The sequence below is a fragment of the Equus caballus genome, chromosome 10, assembly GCF_041296265.1.
Source record: "Equus caballus isolate H_3958 breed thoroughbred chromosome 10, TB-T2T, whole genome shotgun sequence".
NCBI classification, from domain to species: domain Eukaryota; kingdom Metazoa; phylum Chordata; class Mammalia; order Perissodactyla; family Equidae; genus Equus; species Equus caballus.
The window spans coordinates 44,359,874-44,373,854 of record NC_091693.1 but is presented as its reverse complement, the minus strand read 5'-3'; the positions used below and the strand labels follow the sequence as shown (position 1 = coordinate 44,373,854).

At 42.3% G+C, this 13,981-nt stretch overlaps 1 protein-coding gene across 6 annotated transcripts in view; it reads left to right on the top strand.

The window, feature by feature from the left end:
• PGM3 (phosphoglucomutase 3) overlaps window positions 1-13,981 on the top strand; it is a 36,395-nt gene that overhangs the window by 18,752 nt on the left and 3,662 nt on the right. For all 6 annotated transcript variants that reach the window (XM_070225221.1, XM_014733981.3, XM_014733989.3 and 3 more), the window contains 6 exons: window positions 4,828-4,961; window positions 5,523-5,718; window positions 7,537-7,694; window positions 8,445-8,528; window positions 11,631-11,729; window positions 13,255-13,368. In XM_070225221.1, the coding sequence (XP_070081322.1) occupies window positions 4,828-4,961; window positions 5,523-5,718; window positions 7,537-7,694; window positions 8,445-8,528; window positions 11,631-11,729; window positions 13,255-13,368 (785 nt within the window). The remainder of the gene's footprint in view (window positions 1-4,827; window positions 4,962-5,522; window positions 5,719-7,536; window positions 7,695-8,444; window positions 8,529-11,630; window positions 11,730-13,254; window positions 13,369-13,981) is intronic.

Sequence of the window (13,981 nt, the reverse complement as noted above, 5' to 3'; positions counted from 1 at the left end):
ATTTATATTTAAATTAAAGAAATTTTTGTGGGCATGCATATTTTGTTTTACCAATAGGAGATTATGTGTAGGAAACGCTGATGCTGAACAACTCCCTTCAGTTTAGTGAGGCTGCATTTCCTCATATAAACACCCTTGAAATTACTTGATGATGTGCATTCTGGGGCGCTTTTGTGCTCAGGTGTTCCCTGGTAGCTGAGTGTGTGTGGAATCGGCTGTTACCTGTCAAATAGTGATGGAAAACATCTTTGGCCTACTTGTAATCACCATTTTAAGTTTTGACAGGTGGTTTTTCCTATTTTCTCAAATGAAGAAGAATAAATGCAACAAAACATAGGCTAGAATCCTCTTCTCACCTCAGTCATGTCCCTTGTGACCGCAATGGCTCCACTGTGCTGGGAGGTGAATTTTCCTAGTGTCACATCTTTCTTATTTAAAAGTATCTTCTCTTGACCTTTGCCACCCTCCTTTCCAGCTCCTCTGCATTCCCTCCCTTCACGGTTAGTCTGGCCTCTTCCAGCAGTTCAGGGGCTTGTTCTCTGCTTGCTCCTCTAGGCATGAGGCGGCCTCCTGCAGGCAAGCCTCCATCCTTGCCCCTCCAGTGACACGTCTGCCCGACCCTCTGAATTCTCATTGCCACATCCAGTGGCTGCTCTGAACTGAGTGTGCGCTTAAGCTGCAGGGACCCTGTGGGCCTCTTGACACAGCTGGCACAGTGTTCCCTGACATGCACTTTTCTGGGGAGAGGATTTGTAGCTTGGGCAGAGACTCAACGGGATCCTTTCAGGATTTATATTTGAGTGTTTTTATTTCAGTTGATGACTTGGTGGCTCTCCACGCTGTGGCCTCCCCTTCCTGTCTTTACGCTTCTGCTGCCTTCACTGTTGTTCCTTGCTGCTTCTCTGCGGGCTCCTCTTCTGCCTGTCTTGATCTGGGCATTCCTTGCCTCTCTCGTTCTGCATGATTTGTGAGTGATTGTCTTTCCTCCCATAGCTCCGGCCATGTGTATTCCTTCATTCATTCATTAGCTCATGAAATTTTTGACTACCTGCCATGTACAGCGCTCCGGAAGTCTTATTTCACTGTCTATCACAACTCATAGTAAGAAACCCACTTAGTATCGTGACGTGTGTATGTGTCCTTGTGTGTATAACTGAAACAGAAGTTTCAATAGACAATACCAATTTTACACAACATGCATTCATCTGCTTCATTAAAAACGCAGAAATGCTGGTTGTGTCTCCCTAAGTAGGTTCCAGGACTGCTGAGAGGCAGTCTGTAAGGCACTGGTCCAAGTGATGTCTGCACTTAGGTGGCCTGCAGGCCTTTACCCCAGCTTCACCCTGCCCAAACTGCGTTCTTTCTGCCATCCCCGGAATGCTTAACCTTTTTAGCGCTGCCAGTCTGTCTCTACAGCCATTACTTTTCTAGTGTTGTAGTCTGGAAAAATTTGAGAGTGGCTTTTTTTTAAAACTTTTCCCTTATTGCTGTCTTCAGCTTAATGTATTTCAGGAAGTGAAAGGTTAACATAGCTGCTGCACAGGAGGATGGGGGCAGCTGGGGGAGGGTAAGGTTAGGGAGGGAGGCAGGGTCCAGAGCATTCCAAGCCTTCTAGGTCATGGTAAGGGTTTGAGTTTTTTTCCAAATGCAGCGGGACTCCATTGAAGGATTTTATGCATGAAATATTATCGTATTTTCATTTTAAGACGGTCACTCTGGCTGTGTTTTAGAGAGAACAGGGAGGTTATAAGAAAGGAAAAGAGACCAGCTAGGAGACTGTGCAGTAGTTCATGCAAGAGTGGTGATAGAGAGAGAAATGGAAAACCTGGAATTGGTACCAAATTCAAAGGATTTTGTGATAAGTGTTGAGGACAGAGCTGGGAAGAGTGGTTTCTGGGTCAATCAGTGGAATAGGTGGTGATGCTTTTTTTTTTTTTTTAATTAAGATTATGATAGATTACAACCTTCTGAGATTTCAGTTGTACGTTATTGTCAGTCATGTTGTGGGTACACCACTTCACCCTTTGTGCCCTCCCCCGACCCCCCCTTTTCCCTGGTAACCACCCATCAGTTCTCCTTGTCTGTATGTTAACTTCCACCTATGAGTGGAGTCATACAGAGTTCGTCTTTCTCTGTCTGGCTTATTTCGCTTAACATAATACCCTCAAGGTCCATCCATGTTGATGCGAATGGGACGATTTTGTCCTTTTTTATGGCTGAGTAGTATTCCATTGTGTATATATACCTTATCTTCTTTATCCAATCATCAGTTGCTGGACACTTAGGTTGGTTCCATGTCTTGGCTATTGTAAATAATGCTGCGATGAACATAGGGGTGCATGGGACTCTTGGAATTGCTGATTTCAGGTTCTTAGGATAGATACCCAGTAGTGGGATGGCTGGGTCGTAAGGTATTTGTATTTTTAACTTTTTGAGAAATCTCCCTACTGTTTTCCACAGTGGCTGCACCAGTTTGCATTCCCACCAACAGTGAATTAGGGTTCCTTTTTCTCCACAACCTCTCCAACATTTGTCACTCTTGGTTTTGGATATTTTTGCCGATCTAACGGGTGTAAGGTGATATCTTAGTGTAGTTTTGATTTGCATTTTCCTAATGATTAGTGATGATGAGCATCTTTTCATGTGTCTATTGGCCATCCGTATATCTTCTTTGGAGAAATGTCTGTTCATGTCCCCTGCCCACTTTTTGATTGGGTTGTTTGTTTTTTTGTTGTTGAGCTGTGTGAGTTCTTTATATATTATGGAGATTATGGGGGGGGTGATGCTTTTTATTGAGTAACTGTATATGATTGTCATTAAGTAAATGTTTATTTGGTGATATTGATTACAAAATCCTTTGTTCTGTCTTTCAGGATGTCCTTTGGAATATCATTTTCCTCTCCTTATACACCTCCATTAAGCTGGTCTAAGCTCTTACCCACCTTTTTGAGCTCCTCCACCTCCTCCCTTCTAATCCTTATACAGAGCCAAAGTTGCTGTCATAACATACCATTTCCACTGTATAACTGCAGGCTTGAAAACTTAAAGTGACTTTCTGCCTCCAGTCCAAACTCTTCTGCTTGACCGTAAAGACCACTGATGGATTTAGTCATCTGAATATTTATTGGGTATTGGTCCATCTCCGCTGTCTGTTTCTCCTGAATCTTGCTCATGGTGCCTTTCTCATGTGTTGAGCTATTGACTGTAAGCCGTTTGTTTTTCTTGGAAAGTTATTTGTGGGACATTTTTGAGGTTCACAGTGAAGGTCAATTTCTCTGGCAGTTTAGTATTTGGTTCTGCTGGGTGCCTGGGGTTACAACCTGGCTGGTGGATGACAAGGTTCTTTTGGACTCTGTGGTTATGTGAACTTGGGCTGGAGATCTGTGGGATGCCTGTCCTTGTGGTGACAGCTCTCAGGGCTAGGTTTTCCCCCTCTTCTCTGCTCAGTGCCAAGTCAGCCCTCCTGGGGTGGGCACCTGGGGAAGACTCACTTCTCACTCACCCTTGCACTGAAGGATAGTCCTTTGGGGTTTCAGCTTCATGAGGACCTTGTCTGCTACTGGGTTTCCCATCTTAGACTAGCATGGACTTTTTGCACTGAAAACCATAGCTCTGTTTCTAGTTTCAAGAAATGCCCTCAGAGCAAAACTGGCGTCCTTTAGCTTCAATCTCGGAGTTCCTCTCTTCAAATACATTTTGGCCAAATTCCTCTATAACTTGTTGGCACTGCAATTCTTTTTAACGAATTCCTTTCTTCTGAATTACATAGTTTGCAATGTTACTGGAAATAGATCTCAATTATTAGTTTTCTGTATTGCTCTGTTTTTACATTGTTACCTGTCTATACTAAATGATTGCTTTTTGCTCTCAATAGGGGTTCATATTTCTTTTAGAATTGAGTATGTATCGATTGTGTGTTTTTTCCACCACCACCAGTTAAGTCAATTCTGTCTCTGTCTACCTAGAGGTAAGGTCAGATCCCACGGGTTAAGGGCTCAGTCCCACAAGACTTGCTCACCGCACCCCCCCAACCCCCGCCCTGCTTCAGATGCTTATCACCTGGGGCTTCTGACAACTTCCTTCTGAGTTCAATTACCGTGCTAGAGTGGCTTACAGAACTCAGAGAAACATTTTACTTTCTACATTACTGGTTTATTAAAAAGATGTAACTCAGGAACAGCCAGATGGAAGAGATGCATAGGGCAAGGTATGTGGGAAGGGGCATGGAGCTTCTGTGACCTCTGGGCACGCCTTTCTCCTCAATCTCTACATATCCACCAACCTGGAACCCTGTCCTTTTTTATTTTTATGGAGACTTCATTACATAGGCATGATTGATGACATCATTGGCCGTTGGTGTTTGATTTCAATCTCTAGCCCCACTCCTCTCCCCTCCCTGGAGTTGAGGGGGAGTAAGATGGGGGAAAACTGAAAATTCCCTCTGTAATCACAAGCTTGGTTCCCTGGCAACCAGCCCCATCCCTGGGTTACCCAGGGGTATTTCTAAAGTCACCTCATTAATGTAACAAGACACCTTTATTGCTCTCAGGCTTGGGAAATTCCAGGTGTTTAGAAGCTCTGCCATGAATGGGGACAAAGGCCAAATATACATTTCTTATTATAAATCACAATATGACATGCAGTTGTATTGATTCCAGTGGATATTTGTGCATATGTCTGGATAATTTGAAAGTTAGCGTTTTTATGTTTTCTGAGATGTCTTTTCTTAAAGAGGATTTGTCACTCTGAAATCCATACTGTATAAATCCATTTAAACTTTTTTTCTTTATTAAGAAACGTAAATTGCTTTTTGTATTTCTCTGCCAGATTACGGCTTGTTAACCACGCCCCAGCTGCACTACATGGTGTACTGTCGAAACAGCAGTGGCCGGTATGGAGAGGCCACCGTAGACGGTTACTACCAGAAACTCTCCACGGCCTTTGTGGAACTCACCAAACAGGTGAACGTCTCTTGAATGGTTAGAGTTGAAGCAAATGAGTGAAATAACATCAGTTGAACAATTTATTGTAATCAGATAGTTTGTCACTCCTCCTCCTCCTTTTTCGCAAAGTGTGGCAGATCTCCTTTTTCTTTGTAGGGCTCCAGGAGGTCTGGCCCTTGTGTGGTGCTAACTGTGTGTTGGCATTCACTCGGCAAGGCAGTGTTGCCTTCTGACATCGCTGGGGGAGAGGACGCGTCGTGGTCTTGTGGTTATCATAAGCGCTGGCTCAGGGAGTTTGCTCGGAGAGTTAGTGTAGGTGCTGTTCGCGTCTCACTTGAGGCGTCTGCTGTTGAGAAGGCTTGTCTTCCAGGTATCAAACAGTATCCAAAAAAAGGTGTTTTAAAATTTTACTTTGGTTTTACAGTTTTCATCTGAATGTGTGTACCCTTTAGTTTCTTGAGTTAAAATAGATGAGTTAACTGAAGTAAAGGAAGATGTTTACATATGCATATATATGCTTTATGCTTCAGTTTTCCTTTTATAACTTGAAATCTTTCTTCCATGTCTTTTCCTTTTAAGGCTTTCTGCGGTGGAAATGAATATCGATCCCTTAAGGTTGACTGTGCAAATGGCGTGGGGGCCCTGAAGCTGAGAGAAATGGAGCCCTACTTCTCCCAGGGACTGTCCGTGCAGCTGTTTAATGACGGGACGAAAGGGAAACTCAATCATTTATGCGGGGCCGACTTTGTGAAAAGTCATCAGAGACCTCCACAGGGTATGTAAAAAATGTGTTTTTAGAGCTCTTTGAAACCAATCTCATGTACAAACAGGTGGCCTGGTGAGTTAGGAGTCCTGTGGCTAGTACTGGCTCTGCCACTTTTAGACATCTGGACATCTTCCCACTCGTCAGTGCCACTCAAAATATGGTCTCCTCTCTTTGTCTGTAAGTCACACAGCTCCTCACAGTGTCCAGGAGATCGGGTGGGGAGATCAAAATTAGGAATTGGTGTTCTAGGGCACTGGTTCTCAGACTGGAGCGTGCATCAGAATCGCCTGGAGGGGTGGTTAGCGCACAGGTCTGATCTGTAGGTCTGGACTCGGACAGGAATTTGCATTTCTATCAAGTGCCCAAGCTTAGTTGCTGGTGCTGGTCTGGGGATGACACTTTGAGAACCACTGTCTCAGGGACAGCAATAGTAAGTAGCATTATTTCCACCTTGCCTGATTTAGACACACTGGAGATGGATTGCCACTCTGCTTAATGATAATTGTCTGGAAAGTCAGAGTTTCCACAGTGGGCAGGTCAGGAGGGAAGACCCTTTGTTATGTTGTAATTGTAGTCAGAGATGTTCTGTATTTAGCTGCACTGTCGATCCTAAATAGCCCGTGGCCAAACCTGTCTTGCAGGTGTGTTTTGTTTTGTCTGCTGTCTGTGTGTCTGTATGTTTAATTGCATTAGTTGCCACCATTTAAAAATTACGTGATTTCACTTAAATATTGGAATCTCTGGCTTCTCTTTACTGAAATCAGAAAATGTCCATTCTCACATGGTGTTAATCGGCTGCGGTGGAGTAGCTCCGACCCCCTTCAGACAGGACATGTGTCCTTCAGAACACCACACCTCCTCCAGTTTCCTCTCGTTCATGTTATTCTGTCTCACTGTAGTAAGCATTTAAATTTTCAGTTTAATCAACCAGTTTGAGCTACTTTTCATTGAATTCCTTGTTTTGCCCCTTACTTTGCTGACAGGTGAGTTCTGTGTCCCTCATCTGTCCCTTCACTAAATCGTGGGCTCTTCCTCTCCTGCTAGGCACGGGGGCTGCAGCAGGCACAAAACCATAGGCCTCGCTTTCCTAAAGCCTGCCTGGGCCCACAGTCAACCTCCTATTCATATGCCACTCAAATGCCTGTCACTTCTTAGTTGCCTCATATTGATTTGTCAGTCTGCTGCTGTCAGGGCTAAGGAACAGACACATTTTCCAATAAATTTGATGTGACAATGGCTGAGGTTCCGATAACTTTATGTAAATTACACAAGCCATTTATGTCACAGGCTGTAATTCTTTGCTTTTAATTACCAGTGTTTCTTGTTATTGATGATGTGAACAGATAAACATTACTTCTATCAATTATATCAAAGCACACAGCTCATCTATTGCTGATTATTTTTTTATGTACAGGACACCGTGGTACAAGGTAAATTGCGTTCCAAAATACCTGTACTGTGTGGGAAACTGTCTTGCCAAACTTTTATACAATGGAACATTATTTTATATCCCTCCAGCATAGATGGATTTTGAATGCTCCTTTTTCAGTTAGCTCTGAAAGAATTTATCCTGGAAAAACTACAATAAACTTGTGTACTATTTAAAGATGAAGACATTGGTTTTTACTTGGAAGGGTAATTTTAAACACCTCTTGAAAAATCACAGTGGACGTGCTTACATGTAACACATAAGGCCACTTGTGATCATACTTCAGTGCAAAATTTTTCCCTTGTAACTAGTGTAAGAGAAAAACCTGAAACTTTTTATATTGAGTTTTATTCCCATTTCTTAGACTGAGGTGCACTTTAAATTATTCTGTGTGGTAGGAATGGAAATGAAGTCCAGCGAAAGATGCTGTTCCTTTGATGGAGATGCAGACAGAATTGTTTACTACTACAGTGACACCGATGGCCACTTTCATCTCATAGATGGAGACAAGATAGCAACACTCATTAGCAGTTTCCTTAAAGAGCTCCTGGTGGAGGTATGGTGGGCAGATTGACGCCCTTTAAAACAAGACTTACCAGTGAAATGATTCTGTATCAAACAGTCATTTGAATGTCTCAAAGGCACAATTTATGGGAAGTTCCTTACATTTGTGGCCAGAAAATAGGGAAAAAAGTGATAATTCCAATCCTTTCAACATTGGGGCCCCAGTTTTGGAACCTGAAGGTACTCTTTTCTTCCTGAGAGTGGGAAAGTTTTATGATTTGAGGCTTTATGAAGTTTTGATTTCTTCATAACTCATACTTTAATGAGTTCCCCTGTCACTGCCCAGAGCCTCAAGTTTAAACAGAAAGGCTCATCCTCTGAGAGACTGATGTCCTGTGATCGTGGTAAGCTCAGTACGTGGGAGAGAGTTGTTCTGTTCTGCTCCTTTGGAAATCTCGGGCTAGCCTCAAATATAGGATGTAATGGGAAGTAATCATTATAATCTGGAAGAGGTATACTTAAGAATTCAGTAAATTCTTTTATTAAAAAACTAAAGAGGTGAAGATCAAGAAACCACAGACTCCTTTGCAGAAAGATTCCTTTTTGCTTTATATAATGCTCAGAAGTATTTTAGCTTTTTTTCTGGCATACGCATAAATTTTCAGTGAGTCGTTTATTGGGTAAACTAAGGCACAGCTGAACTGGCTGATGATTTTGTCATCCTTTAGAACTCTCAGTATAGGTTTGCTTTTTCAGGGTCTTTAATTTTGATAGCAAGATAATTATCATTGTTTTTGTCTAGATTGGAGAAAGTTTGAATATTGGTGTTGTACAAACTGCATATGCAAATGGAAGTTCAACACGGTATCTTGAAGAAGTTATGAAGGTATCGAACCATTTCCATTTTCTGGTAGCTTCTTAATAATCATATTCTATTGTAAGAGATTTCTGTGAGGAAAATAATGCCCTCATCAAAGTGAATAGGTTGTAGTGCATGAAGGTGAGCTCTTGTCTATTTAAGGGTAAAAAGAAATCAAAAATAAGAAACAAATTAAAAAAAAAAATTGTCCTTGATGCAAAAAGGGAGACACTTTCCCCCTTCCTTGTCTTAGAGCATTTATTTTATGAGACTTGTAAATTCGTTCTCTGCCCCTTTGTAATGAATGTAAATCTTTTTAAAGGCCTACTAAGCCAGTCTGACTGCTCAGGGCCTGGAGTCACCTCTTTCAAATGTAAACATCAGGGAACATAGCACCCCTGTCTCCCAGTCTCCTGAGAGTTTCACTTAGTTACAGCTTGGAGCCGGACACCTAGCTGCTTGTCACAGAGCTAGGAGTTTTATTAGTCCTTTGGGTAAGGGCAGTTAGCTAACACTGATGGCCACCCCAGTTATCACGGCAATTTGGGACAAACTGTGTGACAAATGGTACTGTGAAGTCTTCTTGAGAAGTAGGCCTATTGAATAGGTATATGGACTATTGTCATGGGGTTTTGCAGTGGGAGAGAGACACTGGGCTCAACTCCTGATAAAACAAGGAAAAGTGGGGATTTTGAGGCCAGGGAGCAAGGTGTGGGGGTGGGGGGCAGTGGGTGGAAAATGATTAAGAGGAATCATCAGGGGTCAGGGAGGATTCTGGCTTAACCGACCTAACAGACTTTTGCTGAAGGCAGGCCTGGGTGATCAGATATTTCCTGGGATGGTACAGGAGACTGAGGACTTCCATCAGATATGGAGGGTAGGGCATTCTGGTTAAGCTGATTTAGCAAGATTCTAGCTAAAATTGGGCTCTTGGAGACATGCCCAAGGACAGGACCTGTTCAGGCTCAGAGGAGCCTGAAGTTTGGTCAAGGAGACAATCTTGGTCCCTAGTCATCTGCAGCTGTATAAAGGGTGAGATTTCTGTCTCTTAGCGGATTGCCTGTGATGTGCACCACAGCCTGGCTTAGTGCTTATTGATGCGGGGTCGGTGAGCCGAGGAGTTGAAAGAAAGATTTCTTGGACTCTCAAGGTCTGGCAGTAGTGCTCTTTTATTTAGAAAATAGTGTGGAATAGCATGGGGACAGGACCCATGGGCAGTAAAGAGCTGCTGCTGCGAACAGGAGTTGAGAGAAGGGCTAAATTTAAGGCACAGGTATGTGAGTTATCTCTTTACAAGACAAAGGAAAGAATATGTAAAAAAGTTGTTAAAATGGTATCAGTGTGGGTAGGGTCTGGTTATTGGGTTGTCCTATAACTTTCAGATAAGAATCAAACCGGATTAAGTAAATGGCAGAAGCCACTGCTTAAATGTTATCTTCAGCTAAAGACAAAGGAGGATGTTGGGGGGGGGGTCAGTTACATGAGGTTGCCAGACAGTAAACAACTTAAGTCCTTGCCTTCCCCATTAAGAGTTTCCAGAGATAAGGCCATCCCGCCTTCCTCCTGATGCAGAGAGGGGACACCCCCCACAGATGGAGACTTCCTTCACAAATGCAAATGTCTCTCATCAAAAGGCAAGCAAATTCCACTCCTCAGAGTCTCCTTCTCATCTGCAGTTTTTAAAATTAACCAGCCTAAAATCTTCATCACTTATTCAGTGATAAAACTGTTTCCTTACTTTTCTTCTGTGGAGAAATTTTCTGAGTTGACAGATCTTGTTTCTGATTATTTCCCTAACATCCACCAGACGACCATCTCTGAGTTACCTGCTCTGAGGCAGAGGGGTCATGGCCCAGATTGGGCTGTTTGTCTTCACTCTTTCTTACTAGCTAGTGTAATATTTTCCAACTTTTGTGTATCCCTTTTCAAATTCCTGCATTTTACTCTTGTTGCCTTCCCATTCTTTGTAAAGCAGGAATGGCAGTCAGCTTGCGGCGGTTCTGGATGGGTGCAGTGAGTGCAGCCGGTGGACAGGACTAGGAAGAGTGTGCCTGGACCACATGGGCCAGCTGCTGTCACCTGTAGTGAGATTCTTCAAGAGAAGCGGAAAATCTGAATTTTCATGTGGATTTCCTGCTTTTTAAGTCTTGGCACCTGCTTCAGAATTTAAAAGAAATAGTGGGTAGGCAAAATAAAACACATCTGGAGGCTGCTAGTCTGTGGCAGTGACAACTATCTGGTCACAGAAAACTCACTCAAGGGACTCTGTGTGGGGCCCACTTGGCTGCCTCTCACAGGGATTCTCAGTACTTGGGTTATTGTTTTAGTATTTTCTTATTTTCTGTCTTAAAAATTTCTTATAGGTAAGATACCCTGTTTAAGGAACTGAATACATCGGAAACTTGCTTCTCGACCCACTCTCTTACGGATTACCTATCTGTAGCCCTAGCCACCCCAAGGTCTCCTCAGTGCCATCAGCTGCCCATCTTACCTGATCCTGACCTCTCGTCTGCACTGCTGCTGTCAGTCTTTCTTAACCATCCTTCTCTCTCAGATCCGTCCGAGACTTCCGCTACCCACTGCTGCTAGCCCACCCGCCGGTTCTTACGGGGTTAGTCCTAGACACCTCCTGCCTGATCCTGTCTTTTAACCTTCTAAGCCAGGGGTTAGCAAACAGTGGCCTGTGGGCCAAACCCAGCCTGCCACCTGTTTATAAATAGTTTTACTGCAATACAGCCACACTCCTTTGTTTTCTAGCCGCTTTTGCATCAGTGGCTGATAGAGCAGTTGTGACAGGGACCATATGCTTGCAAAGCCTAAAATATTATCTGGCTCTTTATAGTCAAATCTTGCAGACACCTACTCTAAGCCATTCTCCACACCGTAGCTAAACTGAACTTTCTGAAACAATTAGATCACTTCACTCCCCAACTTGTAATCTTTATCTTATAAGAGGGCCCTCATCTTCGCTGCCTCATAGTAACATTTACCTCTTTGTATTTTAATTGCTTGTCTTCCTCACTAGACTGAGCTCCAGATTTTGTTCCCTGTTGTATCCCTGGGATAGTAAGTACACGATATTTGCCGATTGAATAACTGCTCTTGTGTTTCTTTAAATGTGTGTTATAGGTACCTGTCTATTGTACTAAAACGGGTGTAAAACATTTGCACCATAAGGCTCAAGAGTTCGACGTTGGGGTTTATTTTGAAGCAAATGGGCACGGCACAGTAAGTTCTCTTAAACAATTAAAACTGGCTTTAGCTGGCACTTTTTTTAATGAGAATCCTCTATCTGGGTAGTAATAGGTAATATTCTACTTTGAAATGATTGGGATGGTGGTAGAATAAGATTATTTGGGTAACTGAATATATTCTTATGTGTTGTGAAACGGTGGCTCTCTTAGAGTGTAATGATCTTTGAATGTGAAGTGATAATACTAATTTGTTCTTATGACAGTTTCTTAAAAAAATACGCAGTTGTTAATTTTCTTCCAGTAAGCAGATTGTTTGTACATCATTTAAAATATTTTCCTTCAACTGGCCTTAGGTGGTAAAAGGAAAGTTCAGTAGCTGTGGTGAATTGAAAAGTGTTGGAAAGCTTGAGAATTAAATTATAAACAATTGGAAATGAGTTTAAAGTAACTAGCAATACGCATATAAAATTAATGGCTCTCTTTGCAGATCGAATGTTTAAATTTTTTTTGAGATAATTCACATACCATAAAATTCACCATTTTAAAGCATATTAAGTGGCTTTTAGTATATTTATAAGGTTCAGGATTTTAAAAAGTTTTTATACCTCACCCCATTTCAGAAATGGATTTAAAGTTGCCAACAGAAAATGTTATCTAGGTCAGATCATTTTCCTTATTAATTTAAAGTTGGCTTCTAGAGGCCATGAATCTAAGAAGAAAAATAAAAATTTCTTAGGAGATACAATTAAAATATAACTTCAGTAATCTAATTAATGCAGGGGTTGGTAAATGATTTTAAAGGGCAGATAGGAAATATTTTAGGCTTCGCAGGCCGTCAGGTCTCTTGCAGCTGGTCAGCTCTGCTGGGGCAGGGAAAGTGAACGGGGATGGCTGTGTTCTGGTCAGACCGGCGACCAGCCTGCACCCCGCAGTTTCCCAACAAACCTGTATTTCCTCCATTGACTGAGCATAGTGTGCCGCTAGTCCTCAGTATTGGGCCTCTCGGGAACTAAAATCATGGGCAAGGCATTTCAGAATTACAGGCATCTGGAGGAACCTGACATATACTGTAGTAAATATCCATGGCACTCTTTGCCATATGATAAATATGATGAACCCTCCTTCTACTTTTGGATAGCTTACTTATATCCTTAAAAATTTTAGGACAAGAAAACTGTACTAGTTGCAATGAACTATGTTCTTCAGAGTAAAACGGATACTGACAGGCTTAAGGAATGTGCTTGCACAGACCTGATGTAGCTGGCTGAGAGGCAGACAAACTGAGCTCATCATGTACATTACCTTTGCCAAGGTGGTATTTTGTAGTCAGCTCTTTAAATTTTGATAAGCAGTTTTATAGTCTATAAAGGATTTTTCCCCCCGGTAGTATTTTTTGGGTTCTGATTTGATCTTATGTTAATTTCATACATTCTGGGTCAGCCATTATTTTTCCCTCAGTTTCTCCAGATGCATTGAGAATTTCAAGTGGTTTAACTAGGATAATAGTCCTTAGACTGGGGCATGGATAGTGTTTGTGATTTTGTATGCTGTCATTGCAGGTCCTGTTTAGTAAAGCTGCTGAAATGAAGATAAAACAACTAGCGAAAGAATTAGAAGATAAGAAAAGGAAAGCTGCTCAGATGCTTGCAAATGTTATTGACTTGTTTAACCAGGTCAGAACTGGTTCCTTTTGCTGTATTCAGAAGGTGCACAGAGGCTCGTGCGCTGTATAAAGTTAGCGTGGAGAAGTCCCGGCGGCTTCCTTGCAACAGTGGTTTATGCAGTTAAGACTCACATGGCAAAGCACTGACGAACACTCACGTGCTTCCCTCCTCCCCCATTTTATGATGAGAAATTTCAAGTGTAATGAGGAGTTTCCACCTAGAGGCAACAGGTTCAGTTACTGAGCGTACATATGTGGGTCAGTGGCAGTGCAGAGTATGGCAGTGGCAGAGCAAGCAAAGTCTGGGACAGGGAAAAGCGGTGGAATTCACGTTTGAGCGTCTTCCACATATTGGGCACTTACCCCATCGTGTAATCCTTGCAGTAACACAGGGAGAGGGGTTATTATAAATGAAGAAACAGAGGGCTTAGAGCTACTAAGTGGCAGAGTAGGACTGCAACTTCAGCTGTGTCTTACACCAAAACTCCTATTTCTCCACTACACATGATGCCTTCCATCGGGATGGTATAATCTCAAAAGGGACCTAGTTATAAAGAAAGATTTGAGTCATAGAATGTTAATGCTGAAACCTTAAGAGTAATTCAGTACAGTCTAATTTTATA